Source organism: Taeniopygia guttata, chromosome 1 (assembly GCF_048771995.1).
Source record: "Taeniopygia guttata chromosome 1, bTaeGut7.mat, whole genome shotgun sequence".
In the NCBI taxonomy this organism is placed as follows: Eukaryota; Metazoa; Chordata; class Aves; order Passeriformes; family Estrildidae; genus Taeniopygia; species Taeniopygia guttata.
Window position 1 is genome coordinate 57,990,968 of NC_133024.1, and position 27,781 is coordinate 58,018,748.

Below are 27,781 nucleotides of genomic sequence, written 5' to 3' on the forward strand. Positions count from 1 at the left end.
AGGTTAATATTAAATTATTTTCCATACTCATTTTTTTGTGTGGAAAATCCGAAGACTATAATCTTATTCACATTTGGCACAGCAAATGTGACAAATGTGACCAATAAAAATTAATAAAATGTTTGTTACTATACTTACTCACTGTGCCATGAAAAATCAAATCACCAACATTTTAAATTAAAAACATTTCCAAATATAAAATCCAAATGCTACTACTGACCAGTGGTGAATCTTCATATATAATAAGACCATCTTTTACAGAAGGTTGTAGGGTGAGGCTTTGGACAGTGGTATCCCTGAAATGTGGAAAAACAGATGGTATTAATTAAAAATACACAGGAATTTTAGTTACAATAAAATGCAAAATTAATAAATGAAAAACTGAATAGTCTCTTACTAGGAGGAAAAAATATTTTTTTTAGAATACTTGAATAACTAGGAACAACAGTATGCCTACTTAGTGGTCAAATGTGAATATCCCTTCCTCTGCCAGGACTTTCACAGTAGTTCTCCATTTCTCATAAACCCTTAAACCAAAACCAATTAGAAAAGAATTGGTATTTTTTGTATGCAGGCACATTACTGATGTTACTATTTCTAGTTAATTATGCTGAAACTGTCATTTATCTGACAAACAGGAATTGTTACTGTTTTAGCTGTTCTCCACATATCATCATGAAAAAGCCTACAGACAAATAAATCCAATAACCTGTCATGTGGAATTCTTAAAATCAATTATTTTTAGTTCTAAGCCCTACTGGCTTGCTACATTTTGTATCATGAACAGTATAAGCTCTTAGATGGGACAGAGGCTTCAGCAGCAGGGTTTCTTTCTGAAATTTTGTGTTTGATTTTGCTCAATTACTTTTTCTTCCAATTTAAAATAGTGCTATATAAAATCTGTAATTAGAATATTCCTTAATCTTCACTATTTAATCTATTTTAACCACCACTGAATGTATAGATAAATGAAAAATAGTTGCAATTCAGAAAGGTGAAGCAACAGACATCACCACAATGGAATCACCGACATAAATGATGCCCATAACCTAGGGAAAGCCCCTCCTGATTGCACAAAATACATATACTTAAAATACCAGACCTTTATCACAATCTGCATAATCAACCCCATTTACTTTGGGGCTCAGATGGACCAATGAGCTAGAGAATAATCCAGACATGGGTCATGACAGAAGATCCTCATGGCTCCCATGTTTTCATGGGCAACAGGAAATTCAGTCTTAAGGCAAGCTGGTTTTGCCATCCCTTTCCTCCTGTGTTTCAAATTTTGGATTAGTCTGTGTCAAAAGAATGATGGGCTGATCACAGGACAAAACCCATCCAGAAAATCTCTCTTAACACTGCTTGAGATGCACATACTGGTCCACTGGTAAGGTTGGTAAATTTTGCACTGTATGTAACATTTGATACAACAAATTTCTTACCTTTCACAACTGTGCTGTGTAACAAAACTGTTTGCTTAAGCCTAGCTGACTCACTCTTCCAAATATCCACTTAGTTCTAGCTTTAATTTTGCAACACCTTGTAAAAACCAACAATTCTGATAAGATCCATGGGTACAGGAAACCAAACAGTACTGTAAGCAGCACACCACTAAGTGGCCAGCTTCCAATTACAATTTTCAACTGAGAGGATAACTTGCACCTTTCCTTTATTTGAAACTGCTGTCAGCAGAATTTCTGTCCCTAATCACTAATAATTTCTTGTTTAGTTTTAAGCCCACAATTGATTTATCCCACAGTTTCCATGCAGAGAAATAAAGCAAAGGGCAGAAAGAGAGGCTTTGAATGTTTAGCTACTTGATCTGAACTTCAATCCAGAAGAGGAAAGGTTACAAAGATGGGACCACATCTACTTCATTTAACCCTGTCACAAGTAGGCAATCCTGCCTCAAATAGTTATCTTAACATCATATTCACTTGCAACATATAACTTTTTAAATCATTAAAACAAGCAGTAGCACTAATCTATTATCTTATAAATCATACTGTGAACATAAAAACACAGCTTCAATTGTCATCCTGTGTGTCTAAGCAATTTATATGCTGGGCAGAGAAATCAATAATGGATCCAAAAATAACAACAAACCAATGATTTTTGTTTCTTGAACGCACATTATTTAGGGACTAAATTCTCATTTGGTATGTATCAGCCTACCTCCACTATCAGTTAACATTTCTGGTTAAAGCCTATACAGTTGCAGATGAAAAATAATTTTAAAATGTATAAATCAAATGCTACAGTATATGAAGATCACAGTCACAGGTACTAATTAGTCAGAAATAATTCAAGGAAAAATGTTCTGAGAAATTAATATTTTATCTTATCTTTATCTTTTGTTGTTGTTTGTGCTTTGTTGATAGTCAGCCTTAATATTTAAGGAAATACATTGGGGGATTTGCAATGTATTACAGAAGTTAAATGTAAATCAAACATTAATCCCACTGGCTTGATAATTTAAGTGTATGCAAAACTCCTGTATTTGCTGAGGCTATTCAGACATGTATGAATGATTTTACAAAGGTTGTAACAGATTCATGTTATTTTCCTTTCAGAATTATATGCTATACACTTATATAAAATTAATTTCTGTTCTTCAGAAATCTACCATGACCCAAACACAGTAAAGAATGGCCAAAAATAAACTGTCTCCTTAGGGCTTTTTCTTAAATTCCCACTTTGTAATAAATTATGTAAATGTAAAGGCACTGAAATAAAGAAAGATAAAAACGCACTAAATCCGAAATATTTTTGAACAACATGGCAAGCAGCATTTCCTAAATGCAAAATATGTCTGACACTCATAATTCCCACAGGAGAGGAGCTAAAAACTCCAATTCACTTCCACTTAGTAATAATAGCACCTTAATAATAACTAACAGGCTCTAACAAAGACATGAATACCAAACCCTACTAATTTCATCACATTCAGCAATGAAAATAGGTCTGCCACAAAGAAGCAAAACCGTAGGAATGTAGAGTGAGAAAACTGTCTGACATACTGTCATCTTACTCAACTGATTTTGTCTTCACCTGATTGTAAAAGAAAAATACGAAAAGCTCACTAATGTCTTTCCTAAGAATGTACTTTTATCAAGGAAGCCATTCTCACAAGTGCTCCATTTAAAAAGAAAAAAAAAGAAAGAAAAAAAAAAGAAAAAAATGATTACTACTGAAATACATCAACTACTCTGATAGGACCACTCAATTCTTAGTAGGACTTCTGAGAATTCTTCTTATGTTTTTTATTAGCTCATATCACTGTCTTTTAGTTATTTTTTGCTACTGCTGCATTATTTACCCTAAAGGCAGCTATTTCTGAGGTCTGCAGACTGACTCAAACATACTGCTGTGACAGTTTCTGTTTCACTGACAGCAATGCTTTCCTTCTGGAGAACAACTATGAGCTGTGTCAGGAAAAATTTCCATCAAGCTCAGACAGTTAGCTGTTATTCTCTAGTTTAACAAAAGGTGTTCCAATGCTTTATTTTGAGTCCCCAGAAAGGCTTATGCCCTCATGCAGGACACAGTGTCAGGGCCTCAGATAACATCACAAACACTCACATTCTGTGGAATTACTCCATCTTGACAGGCACAGAAGAATACAGTCCTGGATTCTGTATGTACTTACACTGAGGCTAAAAGGGTAAGGGATTATTTTTGCAAGGCAACCTTGTGTTCTAGGGGTCTCTGCTCATGGTAACGAGGTTACATAAATCAAGCTCAGGTTTGGCCTTCTTCTGATTCACCACACAAAACTTCATGGTAGTTGAAAGGAAATATCAAAGATGTAGAGTGTATGCTCTAGAAATTCTCCTTCATTTCTGTGAGACATCTGTTATCTAAATACCTATGTGCATAGATACGTATTTCTTCTCAATTACATGTCAATCAGACATGAATAAACCCATCTGCTGTGACTTAATTTAAAAGAGTATTTGAAAAATAATTAGTCCAAAGGCCATTTGAAGCTGTTAATTGGTCAGTTAATCCACTCACAGATTATTCTGATGAAGAGCAGGCAATCCCAACATAAAGAATCAATCTGCACGATTTTGACATTTACAAATTAATTTCTTTAGTCAACCCACCACAGAGCCATTGCATTGCATGATCTGACTGCTATGTTTAGGAAATTCTGAAATATCTGAAAAGCCAACCAGATGTCTCATTGCTCTGTTAAAAATGACCCTGTAAAGGCTTTTAGACTTATCTGTATGAACTGATAATTAAATTCACCTTTTTTTTTTTTTTTTTTTTTTTTCCTGCTAGGCTGTTAAAGCTACTCAGCAGGACATAAGTTTGTTTAAAATGCAAGAAATTATTTCGACTATAAAGGTACTCATTACTCAGTATGACTGCAGGTGGCAGAAGAAAGGTCAAAGGGAATTATGTTTAATTCATGTTATATGCTTAAGTCTGAAGGTACAAAATTACTTGCATGTGATCCATCTGCCAAAACAAGATGCAAAATTCACTCACTCTAATTGTAAGATCCATAAATGGGGAAACATGACACCCTGCAGCTTCCCTTACTGCTTGTAAGAATACATTTAATTGAGTGAACAGTGAGAAACTCTTACTTCAGCTTTAGAGGAAAATGAAACAACAGGGTTTTCTAACCTGAACTATTTCTCTGTAACAGCTATGCAGCAGGATATTAAAGCAGAATTCAAAGCCTACAAAAAAGAAAAACAAAGTAGCTTTCTAACACCTGGAATCTGACAATAACAGAGCTAATTGGCCAGTTTATGAAAAGCTAACATTAGAAAAAGGGACCATCGGCTGGCATGAAATTTTGGAAGCTTTGCATTGCAACTCTGTATTGGCTGAAAATGCATTTAAGAAAACAGGCAAAAAACAAGTAAAAAACCATAAAGACACCTATTATATAGTCAATGCACTCAGTGCTTCACAACATAAATCTTCATGACAAAAATGTATCATCTTATTACTAATTCCCAAACATGAGCTACATAAAGAATGAAGCACACACTATAAAGTACAATATTAAAAGAAAATAATCTAAACATTAATGATGCATTAATCATGAGGAAAAATTAACCAGACTTTTGTTTTGTGGCTGCCAACAAACAAAAACACAACACAACATCTCCCCCTGCTTTTGCTGTGTTCAACTGAAATAAACCAGTGCAACTATAGAACACTTCCTTCAGCAGCCCACTATGGAGATAGCTTTTCTGTATTGTTCATTTTTAAAAACAGACCTCCAGAGCTATATCAGCATTTAAGTTATTTCATGGGGTCCTATATTCAAGACATGATAATCAAATGTAATTCTAAGAACGAGTACAATATAATTCTAGTATCCACCTGTATCTGGGGCAAAGGAAGCTGTTTCTTCTGAAACAGCTTTTTAAATTGGAATTTTAAAAATCTGAAGTCAATAAAGCTGAAAGGGTAGTTTTAAATTATCTCAATAGGGGAAACAGATAATTAGATTTTATACGTATTACATGTGCTGAAAAAGAGGGAAAGAAAATCAAGATCTAAAGATTAATGCACAGTTTGTAGTAAATATTGTTCATGGGGACACCATAAGCTCATTTTCCTACCTCAAACTCCCCATTAATTGGATTGTTAAAGACCACAGCAAAATTACGTTTCTTTTGAAAAGGATAACATATGCAAACTCAGGTAAGTTTTGGAAAAAAGATTACTGATTAATTTTTTGGAAAAAAAAATTACAGATTACTGTAATTTTTTAGGGAACTAGAAAAGGTGCAACACAAAATGCAGCAGATTTTTAAAATGAACCCTGTATCACACTTTCCAATCATCAGTCACTAGAATAAATACAGTAACTCTGACAGGAAGATGTGATATCAAATCAAGATGCTTTAAGCAAATTCTTTGTAAGGAAATGTATTGGGACACATAGAACAAGGTAGTGTAATATCTTGAAAGAGAGTACTAAGATCATCAGATACAAAATAGAATTTCAATAGCATTTAGTATTCCACTGACAGTGTCAAACATCACATTTATAACAAAGATAAATTACTGTAGCATATATGTAAATACTTAGAAAAATAAATTATCTCAACTTGTAAGAAAAAGATGTCAAATGTAGAACTAAAACTTAACATGGATAATTTAGGGGTAAACCTGTTTTATTAAAAGCTAAAGAAGAAAACTTCCTACATTCTCTATTTCAAGAAAAGGCATCACATCATGTTTACAAGCTGTTCTAACACTTTTGACTTCATAGAGAACAACCCTCATACTCTAAAAAACATTCCCTATTTTTGTCATATGATTCATATTATCTTTTTTCACAAGAAACTAACTTCCTAGAAGACTATTTTCTTGATACACAGAAGGAGAACAATGGAACGAAACTAATCATTTCACATCTGCAGATTTACTGAGGTTTTGAGCAGCAGAAAATCCATTCATAGCCATCAATAAATTATTGATGTAGATTACACTGCAGTCTACACATCAAAAACTTCTATTTCTGTAAGTGATGGTGATGTTCTTATGCAGATCTATACACTGAAAACTTTAGAGTTGAAGTTGACTAGCTTTACTTATCATGACTTCAGTGGCTACATCAGTAGTAGCTCAGAGGAGGGATCCACTTCTCCCACTAGCTAAGAGTAACCAAGTTCCCATCACAACATAAAGGAATCAGAACATAAAAGAATCAGTACTCTTTACTCCCGATCATTTTCAAATGTACAGAGGAATATCCATGATAGACAGCCAGCAGAGGAGATTGTGGGCTCCAAATTTTGCATTTTCTACAGCTAATCTGTCACTGACACAGCATGAAGATGGAAACATAACTGAGAAACTTCTGCTTAACAACCACTCATTATTTACATGTGTATCAGAACAATAAATAAATTATGTAGAAGTTATCAAATTTAATCTCATTAACACACTATGTTCTGAAAAGAATGTTGAGTCTGAAGCTGCTTCTTAATTCTCAGAACTTGAGCTACTGTTCCTACTAACCCATTTGAGCATCGGCTAAGGACAGTGCAAATGGCCTCCTCTCATGCAACAAGCACTGCTGGATTATATAATTTTATGAAGGTAAAATAAACTCATTTTAACTTTTTTTTTTTTTTTTTTTTCAGACTACAACATTACTACAACATATCTAGAATAAGAGCTAGGGGTCATCCAGCTGCTACCTTGCAGAAAACACTAAATCACAGAATCAGAATGGTTGAGGTTGGAAGGCCTGTGGAGGTCATCTAGTCCAACCCCTCTGCTAAAGAGGGCCACGTAGAGTCAAGCTATTCAAGACAGTGTCCAGCATACAGATTTTGAATATCAAAAAATCAAGGAGCACAATGTACACCAAACTTTAAAGAAAAGGTTTTGACATACAGAAATTACCTTCATGCCTTCCTGAACCAAACAAACACATTTCTTAGAACACAGATGTTCTGCAATAAGTTTTTTTGTGAAGGCACTATCAAGACAGAGAGGTTTTTGATTGCTATCAGAGCAATTAAGAGCACAATTAATGATGGCAGATGGTAATTTCAGAGATTTCACGTTACCAGCAGCTCTTTTTGGCATGTGACTTAAAGCAAATCCAACACCAGTACAACAGTGGTGACAGCTTTCCCAGTTCTTGTTGTCCACAAGTATTTTTTCCAGTTGTTTTTAGTTGCCTAAGTTAGCATATCAGAATAAACTACATATAAATATTTCTTTTATTTTTTATGCTTTTGTATTAAGCATAGCAGTGTATTTTGATGAAAGCTAAGATCAGATAACAGTATATGACTCCAAAAAACTTGATGCATATATATTAATCCACATGCCTCTCTACATTTAGCACCTCATTTATACCACCAGAAACTACCATAAGAATTGTGTCAATAAAGTTTACATCTTCCTAGTCAGAACCTAGGCTTTTAGGAAACTTTCTATCAAAAGTCTCTTCACAAATCCCCAAAACCCCCACAAAACCAAAAAACAAAACAAACAAACAAAAGAAATCCTTCCAAATTCCCCAAACTGGAACAATAAATCAAGTTTGAACTAAAAACAGAAGGATAAATGCTGTAGTTCTGTATATATAGTCATCATAAAAATAGTAACTGCAAGGAGGAGAAATCATTCTAATTGAAATATAAAAAACAGCTTGAGACTATGACTTAATTCTAAATAGACGCAAACTTAAATGTCTAAATGACAGATAAAGAACTTCTTATTCCAGCAAAATCATTCTTTCTGTAAAATTAGTTAGCAATTTGATGATAAAAGAAGTAAAATTAATCTCTTTTTTCTTTGGTCATATCAAAGGAGACAACTATTTAGAGTCCATAATACCTTCTTCTGACATTTTTATGTAGGAGAGCTGGGAATTTACTGTTTTATACTTATCTATTGCTCTCATCAGTGCTAAGAAGGATTTTACAGTCTTAATAGGGCTTATTTTCTTGCCTGAGTCTTCTCTAAAGTTTTATCTTTTTTTCATTCTTTCTGTGGAATCTTCTTGGTTTTAGAGACTTTGTAATTCAAAGCAAGATATCACAAGGGAATAAAAAAAATCAAGATACAAGGAAACATAAATATACAATAAAGAATAATAAAGCAAGATATCCTCATGAGGGGAAGCAGAGGAGCATTCTGTGGTGCTCTTCTGAACTCTTCTCTGTGGTGACCAAGGAATGGCCTGAAGTTGTGTCAGGGAGGTTTAATTTGAATATTAGAAAAAGGTTTTGCACCCAGAGGGTGATTGGACACTGGAACAGCTTCCCCATGGAAGTGGTCACAGCATGTCTGAGTTCAAGTATTTGGATGATGCTCTCGGGCACAGGGTGAGAACTCTCGGTCCTGTGCAGGGCCTGCGTGGACTCTGATGATCCTAGTGGTTCCCTTCCAATTCAGCACAGTCTGTGATTCTATGATTATCAGTTTCCATGAAAATTATTTTCCTGATTTAATGAAATACTAACTTAGTCTACCAAATTTAACTTCAGATTTTTGTGTAGAACCACTGGAAAATTCTTTCCATATAATTCACAGGAGAGATAGCAAAAGTAGTAACAGAAAGGTTCATAAAATAATGAGGCTTTCCGGAGTTCATGAATTTAGAAGCAACTTGACTTTGTTACATTAGCTTGGAGAACAACACATTTTCTTACAGCCAGTTTCTTAGTTACTGTCTGTAAAACCAGTACATGTTTAATTTCTATAAGAACTCTTAAAAGTTCTTTCTTTAATATTAGACAAAGTAAAGCTGTTGTTTATTCTGTAACATGTAGCTGGTGTCCTGGGTGAACAAAATGGAGACAACTATACCAGGAGGGTAAACAAAATTTGGGATTTCTCTGCTGAAACTTACTCTTATAGGAAAAGAGTGACAGGGAAATCCTGGCAGATGAAAGTTCTTAACACAGAAAAGCAGCAAAATGCTTCATAAGTGCAGTTGTAGGAAGAGGCTATGCTGAGCCTGTGCCATATTACCTGTTTCCATAACCCCACGATTAATGAAATGAGAGAGCTGGTCTACTCCTGATCAGCTGCTAATATTAGGAAGTATGTAAGAGAAGGCAGCCAACTTTTTGAATAATTCATAAGCACAGATTTTTCTTAATTTCTGTCATTATTGAATCTAATTGCAGCTTCCTTCCATTAAGATTTTATGCTTTATGGTACTGAAATGATTATAAGACTTACAAATTTCAAGAATATAAAACTTCTCAATGAGATGCTGTAGAAAAGGTTAAGAGAAAGGATTTATAACCTCCTTAAGCAGTCAAAACCTTTGGGTCAAGCTGACCCTGCCCATGTGAATCTGTTGCACAGCAAGTAAATACAGACATCCCTTTTCCTGTATTTTATCTCCTCTCATCCTCTTGAAGCACAAGACATAAAATGTGAGATTTTAAAATGACTCCTGGTAATAGCTTATTGCCTCTAAGATAAATACTCCCTGCTTGAATGTCATTGAACATAAGTAGAGTTAGAACAGCCTTAGAACTCCTTACACTCTTTCAGCACGACAGTAAAAAAACACCAAACCAACAAAAAACTCCACCCTAATGAATTTGTCAAGATCTGTAATTCAGGTATGGAAGCACCATTAAAAGTATTATATTTAGAAATACTTTTCTTTGCATGCTTAAAGGTACTTATGGTAGCTAGCTAGGAAATCTGAAGAAATATACGCAGATAAAGTGCACATTCTAGAATATTTTCTAATAAAGTACATCTATGCCATAAACTACTGACTGAATCTCCCCCACAAAGTATGTAAAAGCTTACTAGGAAACTGTTTGGGTTTTTTGTAAACTTGCTCTTACATTGTTTTGAATCCAGAAGAGTGCACTAACAATACTGCAATCCTTGTTTAAACACCTCTACCTTGTAAAGTATAACCAAAATACACAGACTGAGTTCTTCACATAGCATTTCAAAATACTACCCAGGAAATAGAAATTTCTAATTTTGCTATATTCACAAATTATTTTTGAATCATTGCATAGTGCTGCTCATCATTTTCTGCTTCATTTTCTACTTCAACATCTCTCCAAACCCCTGTCATCATAAGTAGTACCTTATAGAGATTGTAGAACACTGTATTGGCAAGACAATAAACGCACATTTTTCTTCCTAGTGATGTCTCAACTAGCATGCAGTAATTTATACATTCTACAGCCACATGAAAACCCCAGACATGGTGCTCATACAACGTTCTACTGAGGTATATGAATTCATATTAAGCACTGTTCTTCTTCATTACTGGAGAACACACAAAAGGACACAAATAATGTAGTACTTTGTGACATAACTGGGATTTGCAAAAACCACAGTGTATTTTATGCAGATGAAGTGGGTGGCTGTTCCAAGCGGGAAAGTTAACACAAAGCTGAAAGTAGGAGGTCATAAAAGCAGCATTTCATATAGAAGCGATGGAAGTCTAGAATAAGTAGTATAAAGGAAAACAACAGTAGAAAAGTAATGAGATAGAGTTATCCAAGTATCAGGAATACAAGTACAAGACATTTGAAGACAAAAATCTGGGTGAGAAAGTGTTTTAGAGACTATGCTGTTAATGGGCAAAATACCAAACATCGACATTTTCATTAGCAATATTTAAAAAAAAGTGATTATGGAAAGAGGCAGGGTGATGAAGCTAGGAAGTTGAAGACAAAGAGATAAAGATTAGGAATGAAGCTAAAATGGGATTCAGTTAAATTGAAAATGAGTCTTCTAGATACATTTATTCTTTATTTCCATTTATTAGTTTCACGTTCATGTTATAAAAAGCAGGCAGATAATTTCCTATTATTTCAGCTTTTGAATTGTTTTCAGTTGGTTTATTGTCTTGAAGTCTGTTTTTTTGCTTATGATATAATTTTCTTATCCAAGTTGTTAATGGGTGAGAAAGAAATACATGCACGTAGCAGGAGTGCCAAAGAGAAAAAGCCAAAACGTCTTTACTATGTAAAATGTTTCTTGTCTGATGAGTAATATATTCAAACAACTTTTCCCTCACACAGTACCTCATGCTAGGGAAATCTTTCTGGAAATGACAGCAAAATATAACTTGTTTTTTGAACAAGGTTTAGTATCAGCACACTTTGACTTCTACTTCCTCATGTATCAAACCAGGTGATTGCATCACATTCTTGCACCCACTCCTCAACCTGTCAGCTTACTGCCTCTGCCAGACACATTCTGTGATCTGTGTGTCACTTGCCAAAATAGGGGGTCTTTGTTCAAACAGTAAACACACATGAACTTCAGAAACTTGAGTTTTAATAACATGAGCAATTTGACAAAAACAAAGAAGTATGGTAATCTAACACATTCTTACCTATGCAGCTGTAAGTACTCTCTGGGTCTGTTTAAAAGGTGAAGGAATCTGTCAACAACCTTGTTTTTCCCAACACCCTGCAGTAAACAAATATAATATTAAGACATAATACAGGTGTACATAATAAGAGTTATAAAACCAAAAAAGATAACGTGCCAAAATGGTTAAAATACTCTCCCATACTACTTCATAGGTAAATAGAACTGCAATCTATTTCAGAAAATTCTGAACACAAGTTGATTACATGTATTTTATTTTATATATATATATATATATATATATATATATATATATATATATATTCACAAAATACCTATAGGTATTTTGTGAATATATAATGTACAATAGGATTGTGTCCCTAGAGTTATGTCACACATGCTATGTATCCTTTAACTAATACAAGTTTTTCCAGCCTTTTTATTTCACAAAGGTATTGCAATGTCAATGCTAGGAAGTTGTCTTGCACTTAATATGCAAAGTTAATTCTTGGTGGTCATAGGAAAGATCCTGTGAATGTCACATGGAATTTGGGCACAGCCTTGGTAATAGTTGCTGATCAAATTCCACTGGAATTACAAAAAGAGACCCAGATGGAATCAGAATTCAGCTGGAGATAAAACTGATCTATAACTCTATTGAAGGATGTCTGCATTAGCAAGCTGTGGAAAATGATGACAGTGAATTATGTTTTGCTAAGACCCTGGTGTGCCCTATAAAAGCGTTTTAGGAACTGGTATTTCAGTCCAGGTCTAACTTAGTCCCAAGGAAGGAATTATCAAAGAGCATGAATTAGGTGCGCTGCTGGGGAACATCCTCCACTTCACTCTCATTCTAAGAGAGATGAGTATGTATGAACTGCTGTAAGGAAATTCCCTTCAAAAGTACATTCTAGATCTGGTCTGAAATGCTAATGTAGATGCAGACCAAGATGACAGCTCTCATGCACAAATTCTTATCCCTCCTGCAAGGTGGTGGCTGCAGGAAGCTCAGAATGCCAGTGAGAGTGCTATAGGTTGCAAAGAAAAAGGAAACAGCAGAAAGAAAAGATCAATTGTAGACCAGCCAAAATCTGTTTGACAAGACACTATCTCCCTGCTGAGATTCTCACTCTGACTGCATGAATGTATCTAGTGGTCCACACCAGTGTAAAGAAGATAAATATAACCCAAGGAAAGATTAAAGAGATTAGATTAAACCAACTTGAGTTTCACTAATCTGTTTGACTTGGCATTGAAACAGAATAGGAGCCTTCAGAGCTGCAAGTTATGACATTTATGACTGTAAGTTCTAGCTGAGTGATGGTAACTGCCAGCTGCAGAATTGCAAACTGTTTCAGCCTCTTAAAGTGGGACCACAGTCTCTCCTTTGACTACATTTGTAAAAATGGAGAATCACACACATATATATAATGAAATCACAGAAGGAGAGTTCTCACCATGAGAGCAGAGGAAAAAATACTGCAGAGGAGACAAAAATAGAACTACCTATATTCTACTGCAGACTTGACTCCCACACAGAGGAGCCAACTCTGTTAGTGCTCTGCCACATGCCTCCTGACAAATCTTCTTCCATCTGATTCTTCATAAGAATCTACAGCTTTATATAGGTGTAGTAAGAAGCTGCAACACACTTAACACCTTTCACAGTAGTTTCTGAAAACTGTCACCTGAAACAGCTCTCCACTGCTGTGAAAGTGGATGAAATTGTGCTCACAGGTTCTTGCAGGAACTTATAGGACATAACCATTTGATGGGAAATTTTCAAGTTCAGAAATTTTATCAGTGACATTAAAAGTAACCAGAAACAGGCTAAGAATCCCCGAGTGGTGCACACAGACAGTTTTATTCACATATGTTTCCTGCTACTTTCAGTCAGATCATAAATGGGTGAATAAACAGGAATATTTCTAATGTCAAGCACAAAACACCCATGCTGAAAGCAGCTTCCTCTCCTAGGAGAGCTAAAGATGGCTGGGCAGATGTCTGCACACAGTTTCTGTACTGATCCCAAGCAGATTGCGGATCCTGTTTCAGTGCAGAGTGGGACTCCAGCCAGCTCTGGCCAGTACAAAGATGATGAAAGAGATCAACATACTGAATCAATGTAAAACATACTTAATATTACACAAAGTGGTTACTGTAATTAAAAAAAAAAAAAAAAAATTACGGTTACCACAGCTCATCCTTTCCTCATTTTTATCTGTGCATCTCTCCACACCCTCCGCATATTTCCTTTTATTTATGTATATTTCAATTTCAGAACATCATAAATTTTTTAAAAGGTGTTTGCAGTATTTAAAAGCCAAAAGGCATTCCCACCAGGTTTTAGCTATTATAAACAAGTTAACATTGCCCAACTTCTAGACTGAACTGCTTCAGAGGGTACATTGTGTGCCTTCACAGAGGCTGTGGTATACCACATAAAATCTTTGGTTGGCAACAGTAGCTGCAGCAAAGTTCACGTTAAAGCTTTTTGATTCCATCCCTCTACATTCCTACTTCATGACAAGTTACCATTCATCTAGGTCTCAGCTACTCCACTAAGAAGTCGCAATATAATAGAAAGGAAGGAAGAGACCAAAGATATTCAGAAGGCTCTTTAAGCACCATTAAAAAACTCCAAAAAAACAGAGTTTGGATGAGTTTTTTCCTTAAGTACTAATTAGTGTAAGGCCAAAAAGAGCAGGTTTGTTCCAAATTCCCCTGACCTCCATGGGATAAACAATATGGGTAGTAGTCTTCTTCAGGTGAACAAGAAATGTGGAAAATGCTAACACATTTTGGAAAAATAAAAACCAAACCAACTCTAGTTACAGGCGTGAAAAAAGAAATTATAAAAATGACAACTAAGTCACCCTCCTTGGCCCTGACTGCCAAAGATCAAGCTGGATCTTCTGAACATCCACCCAGCTAGCAGGAAACTATTTGAACAGGAATAACCTGAACTACCTTTCATACAAACATACTAAAAGACTGAACTGAACTTGGATTGGATTCACAACATAATCTCATGTAATTTTGCAATTATTGAAGGCTAAGGTAACATTCAGAGGACAAGCCAGTTTGCCATTAACTCTTGATGTGTACTATTTAGATACACACTATTTCAGTTACTTAATTTAACAGAAATATAAACATATGCTAATTAGAGAGAAAAACATCTGTGTTGGTGTTTCAGCTGAACAGAATAAAAATACTTCAGAAAGCAAATATTAGACAACTTTTACTCCATCAGATATATGGGACAACTGAAATAGAAAAATGGGAAGTAAATATCTGCACTAATGAATAACAAACAAGAAATTATGCAATTAGAAGGCAAAATAATCCGTTAGTTAAAAATCCTTCTAACTGACACTGTAAACACTTGCTACCAAGGATGAAATGGCTTCATTTCCTAGCAGAAGCTGCAGTTTCAAATATAAACAAGGTTTTTATAAGTCCCAGGAGACATTTTGCAATTCAGGATGCAGAACTGACAACTGAAATTTGTCCCCTGCACAGCCCAAATAAAGACAATAAATTTATAGTCCAAAGGAACTGGACTCAAATTTTTGAAGTTAACAGTCTGCCTCTTAGCAAAAAAAAAAAAAAATAAAAAAAAAAAATTCTAAACCAGGCTGTCTCATTTTTATTTTCTTTTAAATGATTTGCAAGTCATAATGAAGCAGCTGAAGAAGTTGCCATGTTGTGCTCTTCAGTACTGCCCTTCAGCTGAAACACTGCAATCACACCTTATCCATTATCAGACCACCAGTTTCCTTACAAATTAACGAAACAGATTTCGAAACTGGTAAAAAAAGCAGTTTATAATTTTTTCATCTCAAGAAGTTTCATTTTATAATTAATTTTTAAATTGCATTATTAGAAAATGAAAGACAAATTTGAGTTAATAATTTCAGTACACAGAGCCCTCATGTCAGAGTTCTCAGTTTCTAACATCATAGAAAGTGTTGTATTATTATTATCACAGAAATTTTAGCTGAACAATGAAAATAAAGAAAATGAGAACACTTTTCATAATGCTCCATTTCTAATCCTGGGTCTGGCACCAAACCACCTTTCATAAGCCACAGCTTTCGTGTTTCTATCAACAAAGACATTTGCAATGCATGTATTACTGAGGCAATTTTGGCTGAGGCCGCAATTTTTAGACTGGAGGACATGTCTCTGGCTTTCAAGAAAAATGCACTATTACCAGCAAAGAAACTCGCAGTACCTGTGCAGAATTATTTCACACACTCCAGGTGTTGAGAAGTCCTGCTTAGAACAAATGGGAACAATGCATTTTAATAACTGCAGAATATGTGCCAGCAGCAAAATCTAGACATTGCTACCAGGGGACCATTGCAATTGACCCTACTTTGCTTGAATGTTAGCAACAAATTTAAATACAAAAGCAGTGGTGATTTTAACTCTTACCCCAGATACAATCACATATTTATCAGTTACAAAAGTAAGTGTTCTGTGGTTTAGGATCTCATTTTTTTTTTAATACAAGTTTATCATCTGGGGCACACCAAAACTACAGTGACAGCAAAAGAAGAAAATTTCACTGTAATAATCAACTTAATTGCCTGATAGAAATCATTAATGGGATGCTTTGGATACATCTCTGACTGTAGTTGTTGACAAGCTTGTAGAGTTGACGCCTTTTTCTGACTTTACAACTAGAGCCCTTCAACCCAGAGCCCTGTCAGGCTAAATACAATCATTGCATTTCCAGTGAGGTAAGACGATTGTGGTCCAATGGAGAGAAGCATATGAAAAGTTTATGAGGGAAAGAATCAGAGAGAAGACGTATCCAAAAGAAAAATCAATTAAGTTTTTCTTTTGTAATTCTCGTTGTTCAGTTTAATGTGTAAAGGCAGAAAGCAATACTGTAAGCAGCGACACATTTTAAAGGCATGCCTATTCTCATATGTGTACACACTGACAGAGAAATATTTTCCGAGTTTTCCACAACTGTCGTACCTAATTCCCTAGACAAGAAATATCATAGCATTTGGCCCAATTTAGCTCATTTGGAGCTGAGTTTCTTCATGCTCACAACAGTAATAAAAATTTGGTTTGGGATAGTACATTCTTGACTTGCAGAGGAAGCTGTCTATTTTTAAACAAGTTTAAGTAGGAAAACAAGACTTATTTCTAGAAAAGTTGAAATGCCAAGCATTTGCTATTTCAAGTTTTTTGATGAGTGATATTATTACACTCTCTGTTTGTACTTAATTCAATTTCACAATGAGTTAGAAATAAAAATATTATATTAGAAGAAAAGATCTAATCAAGCATGTCATTTTAAATATCTTTGAGAAAGACTCAATCATTTGTCCAACTAAATTCTTCAAGAATAAAATGAATTCCTAGTGTGAGCCCAAGAATTCGTGTAAGTTGATCTCCCAGTTAAAGAAATGCAGCAGAAAGGATGAAATTACATTCTGTCAGGGAAATATATTAGCAAATATATATATATACCAGAATGCCATTACATTTCTAAGTCCTTTTAATCACAGAATGGTTGGGGCTGAAAGGGAACTCTGGAGATAATCTAGTCCAACTGCCCCACTAAAGCAGGTTCACCTACAGCAGGTTGGTCAGCATTGCATTCAGGAAGGTTTTGAGAATCTCCAGGGAAGAAGAAAGACTTCATGGCCTCTCTGGGCAGCATGTTCCAATGCTCTTTCACTTTCACAGGGAAGAAGTTTTTTCTCATATTCAGATGGAACTTCCTGTGTTTTGGTTTGTGCCCATTGCCCTTGCCCTATCACTGAGCACCACTGAAAAGAATTGGGCCCTGTTGTCTTGACACCCACCCTTAAGGTATGTGTACACAAGATCATCAAGATTTGACAAGATCCCCTTCCCCAAGCTAAACAGGCCCTGCTCCCTGAACCTTTCCACTAAGAGAGATGCTCCAGTCCACTCCATAGGACACTCATAGCCTTCACAGACCAGACACAGTACTCATAACTAATGTATTTTTGATAGTCTGCTTACTGTGTGTGAAGGCATATATTTGTATTCCACGGACAGATTCAAGCGAGATCTCTTTGGTTGCTCTTGGGGGATGAGGTTTATTCAGGATGCATTGTGGCCCTGCCTCGAGCTGCCAGACACAGCACGTGGCTGGGCCTCGGGTGATGGGGGAGGGGAAAGACAAAGAGGGGAGCAGGGACTCCCGGAGGACTCTCCAGGAGGAGAAGGGAAGATCCAAGAGAACGTCCAGCCCCCCGGAGACCCCTTATCAAGGGGGGCTCCAGGGTGGGCTGGAACAGGACCTGGGCCAATGGGGTCACAGGCACCTGATGGTTCAGGGGAGGGTTACAGGTGTGGGGTGAACCATACATTCTGGGGGGTGACATGGAACAGTCCATTTGGCTTTTGGACCCCGCTGTCGGTGAGGGTGATTGTCCAGCCAGTAGGGGGCGTTATATTTGTCCTGGCTGTACTATTGTGGTTCTTAATCATATTTATCTACCCTTCCCAACAACTGTGGGTTCACATCTACACTTTTAACAAGTGTTGCCAGAGTTTCTTTCAGATTATTTACAACATTTAGCATCTTCATAGAAATCTTCATTGTACTTCTGAACAGCTCACTCAATAACTCATGGCAACAGAGTGATGCCAAATAAAATAACCTCAAATTTGCTGTTGGATGTTTTAGAATTTCATGGCAATAAAACAATTCAGAAGTGAGAGGGTTGTGAGCCTTCTCTATCCAGAAAGCCACAGATTCTGTGTAACTATAAACACTATGTGTCATATTTTCAAAGACAGCTGATGGCTGCCAAGACCTCACCTACGACTAATAAAGGTAAAAGCATCCAACACATCCCTTTACATAACCTCCAAATGCAACTATTTGGGAAATGTTATATTTAACATGTAAAATTGTGAGACAAAATAAAATCATTTCAGACAATGCTATTTTCCAAGGTTTTCCACATAAACAAATTCTATTTATTAATATAGTTTCTCTTGCAGTTGCTGAAGAAAATCCAAGGAGACAGTAAAAGATAGCAAGTTGTGGCCAATCCATGAACTGCGCACTGTACATCAGGAAAAATATCACAAAAACAGTCTAAAAATTTTGCTAGGTAGTAAGAATCACTACTCCAGTCTGTCTCATAAAGATCAAAAGCTACTGCAAGACCTGTATTTAATGAGTACATAAACTGTAACTGCAGCATTTGAAATAACTGGAGGCTCTTGCTGTTCTTTGCCTGCTGGTGTGAGAGTAATATGCAGCTTCTTGCTCTCAGCCAAAGAAGAAGCTGCTTTGCAGGTGCTTTGAAAAACTGTAGATGGTCATAGATGGATTCATTCACGCTCAGACTACAGGCTTATTCAGCAAGCAATATCAGAATCCATATTTAAGGCACTGGCATGTCCTTTACTTGGAAACTATTTTATAGCTGAAAATCCATATCTATCCACTGAATTCAAAGAAACCGGTTTGTTTGAATACAAAATGGAAACACATTCCAGTTAACATCCAAAGTAAATCATCAACCACTGTAAACAAATACTTGTATTTCATGTAAAACATTTATGCTGTGAAATCCTGGGCCATATAAACCCCATGAAACAAACATGAATGAAGTGTGGTAAAGCAGTTTACTTCAGAAGCTGAGTACTGCTAAAAATATCTGTTGCCATCTGACACTTGTCTTCAAACTCTCCTCAGTTTCATTAAGAAAGCCAGTCCCTAACATCCACCAAGAAAATTTAATTATAATTTACTGATACTAATTGTCAGAGTCTGTATCTTGAAAACAGTCTTGGTAAAAAGTTTCTCATCAGTCAGCTCTTATAGAAGAAACCACATTTACAGTCTTTGAAAAGACAGAGGCCTTAAGCGTACATGTGTTGTGCAAACAGAAGAGGCAAAGGTGGAAAACCACATTTAGTCAACCAACCAACCAAAACCAAATCCAGACTCTAAAAGAAAGACTAGAGGTCAAGCCATGCACATTAAATTACACTTGAGTGGAGATACTTACACCGTCATCATTTTGAAAGACCAAATTATGTCCTAAGGTAAATGCCAACTCAATTAAATATCTAGGAAATTACACAAGGATTCAAAGGGATGTTATTCCTAGGTGTTGAAATACTCAGGTTCAGAGAATTTGAATTTTCAGTTATTCAATATTCAGTTATCCACTTATTCACTAATAAGATATTTAAGAGAAAGGAACTCAAAACAGTACTTTGTATCTCCTCAAAATAAAATCATTACCTGTTTATTCCAAATGGAAAACACAGGTACACACTAATATATCTATCAAGGCATCATAAAACCCTATCTTCCTATACAGACTGAACTGATAAAAATAACTGAACAGAAAAAAAAAAAAAAGAATGCTTTTAAAAATTCATTTTCTTTACAAAAAATGGACAAAAACACGAATATCTTAAATGAGGTATCTACACATACTGCAGGAAAGCACAATTGATGTAATATGCTTGGTTTTAAAGTACTTGAACATGATTCATCACGAGCTTCACAAATTTACAGTAAAATATTTAAGGAATTAGCCAAGGCATTTCTAAGTGGTTAGTGCTCATTCCTGAGAAAAGAAGAATGATTGCTGTGGCTCTGAAAAGACTGCAGAATGGCAAATAAAGCACTTCAAACTTAAAAACAGCATTTTGAAAGGAAAAGGCCTGTTGGCCTTTTCTTAGTCACACACAAAAACCGTGGAACAAATTTGTAAAAAGTAAACCTGGAAGTACTCAAAAGTATGTTAGCAATTAAAAAAAAAAAAAAAACAACAAAAAAAAAAACCCACAAAAACAAACCAACTGCATTGCTGATTTGCCAAAGAGAAAGCTCAGCAAATCAACTAATTTTCCAACTTAATGGTACAGCTGAGCTGATGTCTGGAATCAAAGCACTATGTTCCAATACTTCAGTAAAATCTTTTAATGCTGTCTTCAATTAGAGACTCAAAAGATGGAAAAAAATGTGACATGCATTAACTTATTAGAGATGAGAATACAACTGCTGGAAAAATCCCTTATTCCTAATAATTATACCTGCATAGTCTTCAAACTTTTCTGCCAAATGAGGCATGTGTCAGAGCTCTGATTTACCACTGGTATACACAAGCTCTTTCCCCACACCTAGGGTTTTACTGGTCAGTATTGAAGGTCAGCTCTGACATGGTTTTCTTCCCTTGCCAGGGTTCCTTTTGTCCCCCATGCCTTGGGAGCTGCATTTACACTCAAGCCCTTGCCTTGGTTCCTTCCCAACCTGCATTGTGGTGATGCTGTGTTTGGCCCTGAGTCTGGAATCTCGCTGATCCCAACCTGATCTCAGACTTGCCTCATTCACCATGGACCTGTCTGGCAGCCACTGAGCACTCAGATGACCATGGCTGCTGTCCCCAGGCCTGCTACTCTAGCTTCGGCACTGAGGGACTGCAAAAATTGTCATTAAGGACTCTGTCTCTGCTGGTTCAGCCTGCTCCTGCTATTCCTTGCCAGCAGTTGCTGCAGGCAATCTGTACTACATAACATTTTCAACAGCAGCTTGGAAGTGGGCATAGACAGCACTGTTTATGAAATAAAATAAATAGATCTTGTTTCATTTATGAAATAGATCAAATTCTATTTATGAAGAGATTAAACCCTTTGGAGAAGCTGGCATTATCCATAAAAAGTCTACAGAGGTTTCAAATAAACCATCTTTGTAAATTCAAATTGATAACAAGGATGCTAAACAGCATATATACTTCAACACACACACAATAATAATTAGCATTTTATATTCATTGCCATGTTGGTTAGATCGTAAGTGTTTTGTGTTAGACATTTACTACAGATTATTGCAAAACAAAAAGAGAAACATCTGCTAAAAAAAGATTGTATCCTTGCTAAGGGACAGCTAAACTAAAGGGGGATTACTTTTTGGGGGAAAAACAAACCTCTCCAATGAAGTATTGATCAGCAAAGATTCTAGTCAAAGAAGCATACATATTTGCTACTCTTTTAGAGAAAAGCAATATTTAGCTATCAATAGGATTTAGGTAATACTGAAGTATACACCTCTTACCTACCACTGGAGATTTTAAAGGAGTGGTTTGATACATAATCAAGAACGATAACCAAAGCCATTAACTGAAGATTTTAATGATCACGATGTTACATATAGCTATTATTATGTCAGGAGAGGTTTAGATTAGATATCAGTAAAACGTTTTTCACCCACAGGATGTTTGGGCACTTGAACAGGCTCCCCAGGGGAGTGGTCAGGCCTGACAGAGTTTAAAAAGCATTTGATCAACACTCTCAAGCACAGCATGAGGAGGATAGTCCTTTGCAGGACCAGGAGTTATACCTTGATAATCCTTGTGGGTCCCTTCCAACTCAGAATATTCTGCAATTAATGCCTTGACTTTTTACTCTGACAGCCATATACAACACATTTATGGCATTTACGTTTTCCACAAATGTGTGCCCATAAAACCCCTGGACACCGTTAAATAAGGAATTGAAAAATGGGCCAAATACCTCAGTAGTAGAAATCAATGCAATTACAAAGAAGCAAAACAGAGACTTAATTTCATTACTGAATAACGAGTTTGTTCCATGCATTGCAAGAAATATTTAACTCACCTGGTTGCCAACTAAAAGAAGATGTTCTCCCAGCAGAAAGTCCTTGAGCATATCTTCCATTACCATCATATGCTAGAGAAACAAAACCATAATTTTCACTTGATTTTATACTCTCAAGTTTATGCATTCAGTAATGACAGTGGTACAACAGGAACCTAACTTGAAGTATTTGGGGCCAAATATTTTTGACCTTTATACTTACAGCTATTAATTACATAGCAAGAGCCTCTCAGCTAATAATAGCAGAGGCAATATATCCAGTGACTAGAACAAGGAAGCATTTACATCCTCTGCTCAAACTCATTGTGGGAGCCTGATTTTCCTAAATACTTCTAATTCTTTGTAATCATTCTTTGTATGTTTCCTTTTAGCCTAGTTGAATGCTTGTCACCCAGGGAGTAAGAACTTTCTTTTAGTTTGTGCCAACTTTCCAGCAATATCCTAGTAGAACATTACAGAAACCAAATAGAGAGAATGAAAGACATTAGTATAAATTATACACATATAAATATATAAATTATTAAACACCAGGTCTAACTTAATAACAAATATACTTTTTTATGTTCCAATCAAACTTTATTTTCTAGGCAGATAAAGATAGGAACATGCATGTACAAGTCTGAAAGTGTTTATATGTGTCTTACAATATGTGCCTAACTATTCCATTTTTATTAATTATTAGTTCATATGTGCCTAATTGAAGCCAAAATGCTGGACATATATTTTTATATGTATCCAGTATCAAAACAGGTAACATACACTCTACATCATTTAACCTTATCTCACTTCTCACAAGTGATTTGTTTAAAAGGATAGAAAGGATTTCAGGATAATCTGGCAATGCAGACTACTTTACTCGCAATAAAGTCATGTATATTTCTCCACTGCATCTAGTAAAAATAGGTCATCTGTAAGTAGGTCAGTCAACCTACTTAGAGAAATTAATGATTGTCTTTAAATAAATACATGATCATCTCATCTCTAGGACTTGATTAATATAAAAATTAAAAATCAGCAGCTTGCTTATAATTTCTGAGCATAAAACCTGTTTGTTTCTGTGTGAAGGATATTTTAAATTTCCAAATCTCTCTAGAACACAGGCTGGGGGTGGGGAAAGAAACTCTTGTAAACACAGCTTAATACCATGAAATCCTAACCAGGCATTTCAAAAGACTAATGAATGCTCAACACACAGTGTAAGGAGAGCACTTCAAGGAAAATGATTCTATTTTTTGGCATGTGTATATACTAGAAATTTATAACTGAGGAGAATAAATATGACCAGATATAGGAGAAATTCTAGAAAGTCAGTTTACCACACACACTGATTACAATTTTGAATTTTATTGCTAAAACACAAATACATCCTTTTGATGATTTTTTTTAATCCTAAATTGAACAAATATGCGTACATTATGGTTCCCCTGCAAAGCAGCTTACCCACCAGAAATACTGTGTATTGATACTTCTTTTTTTGCACCAGGACTTAAATTAGCATTGCATTATGATGCATGCAGACATGTAATATTAGCTATTTATGCAAAGGACTTGTAAGTAGACACATCCATCACCTTTATCAATCCATGTTCCGCAGTGCCTTGACTGAAAATTGCATTTGGCATATTAAGTAAAAAAATTATTCCCATCCCTATGACACCTGTTTTGGACCAACAGCAATGTTCTGTGAATATTAAATTTCACTGTAATGTGAATTGTTTCAAGACCAAACATATAAAAGCAAAAATGTACGTGTTTCATTACACTGTGCAGCACTACAAAGGGCTAAGGACATATCTTTTTCTCTGTTTTCAGTTTGTTTCTGTAGATTTTGGGTAATGAAGCACTGCACTAAACTCAAATCAAATTTGTTCTCCAGTAGGTTTTGTTAAATCATCATTACAGCACTTGAATCACCAAACTGCAAAGTAGCAATGCAGAAAATAAGAGTAGAATTAATTTAGAAATTGGAACACCTGTCCTGACTGGTATTTGGTTGCTTTTTCCTTCAGCTTTTAGCAGGCATAGCTATTCAAAGACAGATACAGAGCAGGTCATTCTCTGCAGCAGTTTTAACAGAAGTTCCCTGAATAAAATCTGAACACAGTTTTGTCTATGGTTTCCTGAAGCTATAAGCAAGAAGGTGAAAAAAGCAAAGCAGGCGTTAAGTCCTAGGAGAACTCAGGATTTCATTTCCAAGAGACACAAATTATGTGCTTTATCAAAATGGCAACAGAGAACAAAATCTCACATGAAATGTTAGTAGAGAAGATGAAGAAGTCTGTCATCTGTTCCCCTTGCATGGCTTGTCATCACCTTCAATAGGTGACACCCATGTAGCATAGTCTTTCTGACACAAAATTATAAGTGAGGTACAAAAAAAGATTAGGAAAAGAAAGTATGGAAACCCATACCAGGCCCCTAAAAGCAAAGTATTTCACAAGATCATGCTATCAGTATTGCCTTTCAATAGCAAAATATTCTAAAGGTAACAAAGATAGTAAATTTCTTCCTAAAGATACCTTTGTCTGATGGTTTTGAGGCTTTTATGCTAGACAGAGAAGAAAGCTGCTCTACAAAATGGGGTGTTGGAGAAATAGAAACCAAAAAGCCCACAGTCATAAAGATATTCCTTTTCCTTGTATTCATTAACCACTCTTTACTACTACTATGAACTAACTGACACGAATGTCTAATTAATAAGCTAAACTATTTAAAAGAAATAATTAATAACTCTAATAACTAACTTTCTAAGTACTATTTTCCTTGATTTTCAAATATGCAATATTAATTCTTATGTAAAGGAGTGTATTGGGTCTGGCTGAGTTGGAGCTGGTTAGACGCAAAGGGTTACAGTGAATGAGGGGACATCAGTCAGTAGTGGGGTTCCACAGGGCTCCTGTGCTCTTCCTCATCTTCATAAATGTCTTGGAAGGGATACTAAAGAATGGGAAGGGGTAGTAAGCAAGTTTGCAGATGATACAAAACTGGGAAGATCTGTAGACTTCCTTGAGGACAGGGAGGCCCTGCAGAGAGACCTTGACAAATCAGAGAGATGGGCAATCATCACCCATATGAAGTTTAACAAAGACAAGTGCTGGATTCTGCACCTGGAATGGGACAAGCCTGGATGTACAGACAGACTGGGGAATGAGAGGCTGGAGAGCAGTGCCATGGAAAGGGACCTGGGGGTCCTGGTTGATGGCAAGCTGAACATGAGTCAGCAGTGCCCTGACAGCCAGGAGGGCCAACCCTGTCCTGCAGGTGCATCAGGCACAGCATGGCCAGTGGGTAAGGGAGGGGATTGTCCCACTCTGCTCTGAGCTGGGTCAGCCTCACCAGTGTTTTGGCTGCTGCTGAGCAGGGCTGGCACAGCATCAGCACTGTCTTCCTAGTATTTCCTCCCCATCAGTAGTCTGGGGTAAGCAAGATCTTGGGTCAGGACACACCTAGGCCAATTAACCCAAAGTAACCACAGGTATATTCCATACCATATGACATCAGCTCAGATGCAAAAGCTAAGAAAAGGAGTAGGAGTAAGGGCATTTGTTATTTATAGTGTTTGCCTTCCCAAGCAACCACAGCATGTGCTGATGCCCACAGTTTCCTGGAAAGTGGCTGAACATCACTTGCTGGTGGGAAGAATTAAATTGAGAAGTAGAGGATTAAATTGTTGGTTTTTCTTCTTGATTGTGCACACACAATCTTTTGTTTTTGCTTAATAAACTGCCTTATCTCAACCTACGAGTTATTTTCCAGCCTATTTTCTCTCCCATTTCCAGCTGGGAAGGGAGAATGATAGTGGCTTGGTGGGTACCTGGAGTTCAGCCAAGGTCAACTCACCCTAGGGAAGTACAACTTTATGCAACAGGCCTGTAAAACACAGTCTCAGGATGCAATCTACAATCCAGCCCTAAGGGTGGATCAGTCCAGCAGCAGTAAACAAACAAAATGTTCAACAGAATTGTTATAATCTCTTTGCACAGGGATGAAGATGTATCTGTAATCATCAGCAAATTCTATGAGAAAAATTTAAGACTAGAGAAACTACTTCAGAAATACATCCTTAAAATTTAGTCAGTACATTATTTACTATACATATGAGCATACCTATTAGTACACATTCAACAAACTTTTATAACTCAGAAGTCAGAGATTTGTACTTACTTGTGCATTTTCATAAAACAAAACATCTGGCACTTTCATTTTCTCAGCTGAGTTATAAATTGGCATGGTCACAGACCCTATCTTCAGAATCCCGTTGTTTATTTCACCTAGTCATTTTTCAGGAAACAAGCAAATGTCATTTACAAAATGTTACAACATCTTCTAAGCAGACAATGCAATCAATATTAACATTTGCAAGTAATGATTTACAGATTTTTAACAAGGCTCTGGTTTGGAGTAAATGATTTCTATCTAAAGAAAGAGAACACTTGGAGGAGTATCAATTTACAAAAGGCTGCATTATCATTAATTTGAATTTGCTTTAAAACTGTAAAGAAGTGTATTACAATAAATGATGAAAAGATGATCATACAGGAAAAGGACCATAAGAAACACCAGAAGTTGTGACCACTGCCTTGGTCTAATTTGACTCTCATTGTATTACTGGAACATCACCAGTACTTTCAGGCTATATTTCCTCAATGCACAATGTTTCACACTTCCATTCTTCTGCTGTCTTCCCCTGTCCCACTGTGGAGTGAGGCACAGAGGCGAGGTAACAAACAGCTGTGTGGGTGCTCAGCTGAGAGGGAAGCACACCCACCACAACTGTACAGAGTAACTGCTAATTCTTCCTTTCAGCACTGCATAGTTGAAATATCCCTCAACTATAGCTCTGAGAGAAAAAGTACATTAAAAACCTTTCTTAGATCAAAAGAGCCATAAATTCAGTACTTAGGAAAATAACAAATAGGTGTAATTAATAACAAATGCAATAAAAATAATCCATTTTTTGCTACTAATTTTTTAATCTGGCATGGTATAAAACTGAAAATACTCTTATTTCTAGACATAACTTTTTAGCTGTTTGCCATTATGGATGAAACAGAGAAACACAGAAAATTCAAGGGATGTGTATCCAGATTAAAAATAAAATAAAATAAAAAAGTAGGCAGATAGCATTATTTTGAGATATAATAATACATAGATGGTTGAAGATCTATATGTATATACATATGGCAGCATAGATATTTGTATATAGTTATATACATGTATTGTATTGCATATAATAGAAACTATATATCAATATATCAGTATCTACATATGTACTTCTATATACACAGACATTAAGAAATTTATAAAAATAGAATCCACA

At 35.9% G+C, this 27,781-nt stretch overlaps 1 protein-coding gene across 3 annotated transcripts in view; it reads right to left on the reverse strand.

The window, feature by feature from the left end:
- Positions 1–27,781, reverse strand: part of VWA8 (von Willebrand factor A domain containing 8) — a 181,476-nt gene that overhangs the window by 82,401 nt on the left and 71,294 nt on the right. For all 3 annotated transcript variants that reach the window (XM_030272011.4, XM_072928692.1, XM_072928700.1), the window contains 4 exons: positions 26,626–26,732; positions 22,462–22,533; positions 11,837–11,913; positions 221–296 (listed from right to left, as the gene is read on the reverse strand). In XM_030272011.4, coding sequence (XP_030127871.4) covers positions 221–296; positions 11,837–11,913; positions 22,462–22,533; positions 26,626–26,732 — 332 coding nt within the window. The remainder of the gene's footprint in view (positions 1–220; positions 297–11,836; positions 11,914–22,461; positions 22,534–26,625; positions 26,733–27,781) is intronic.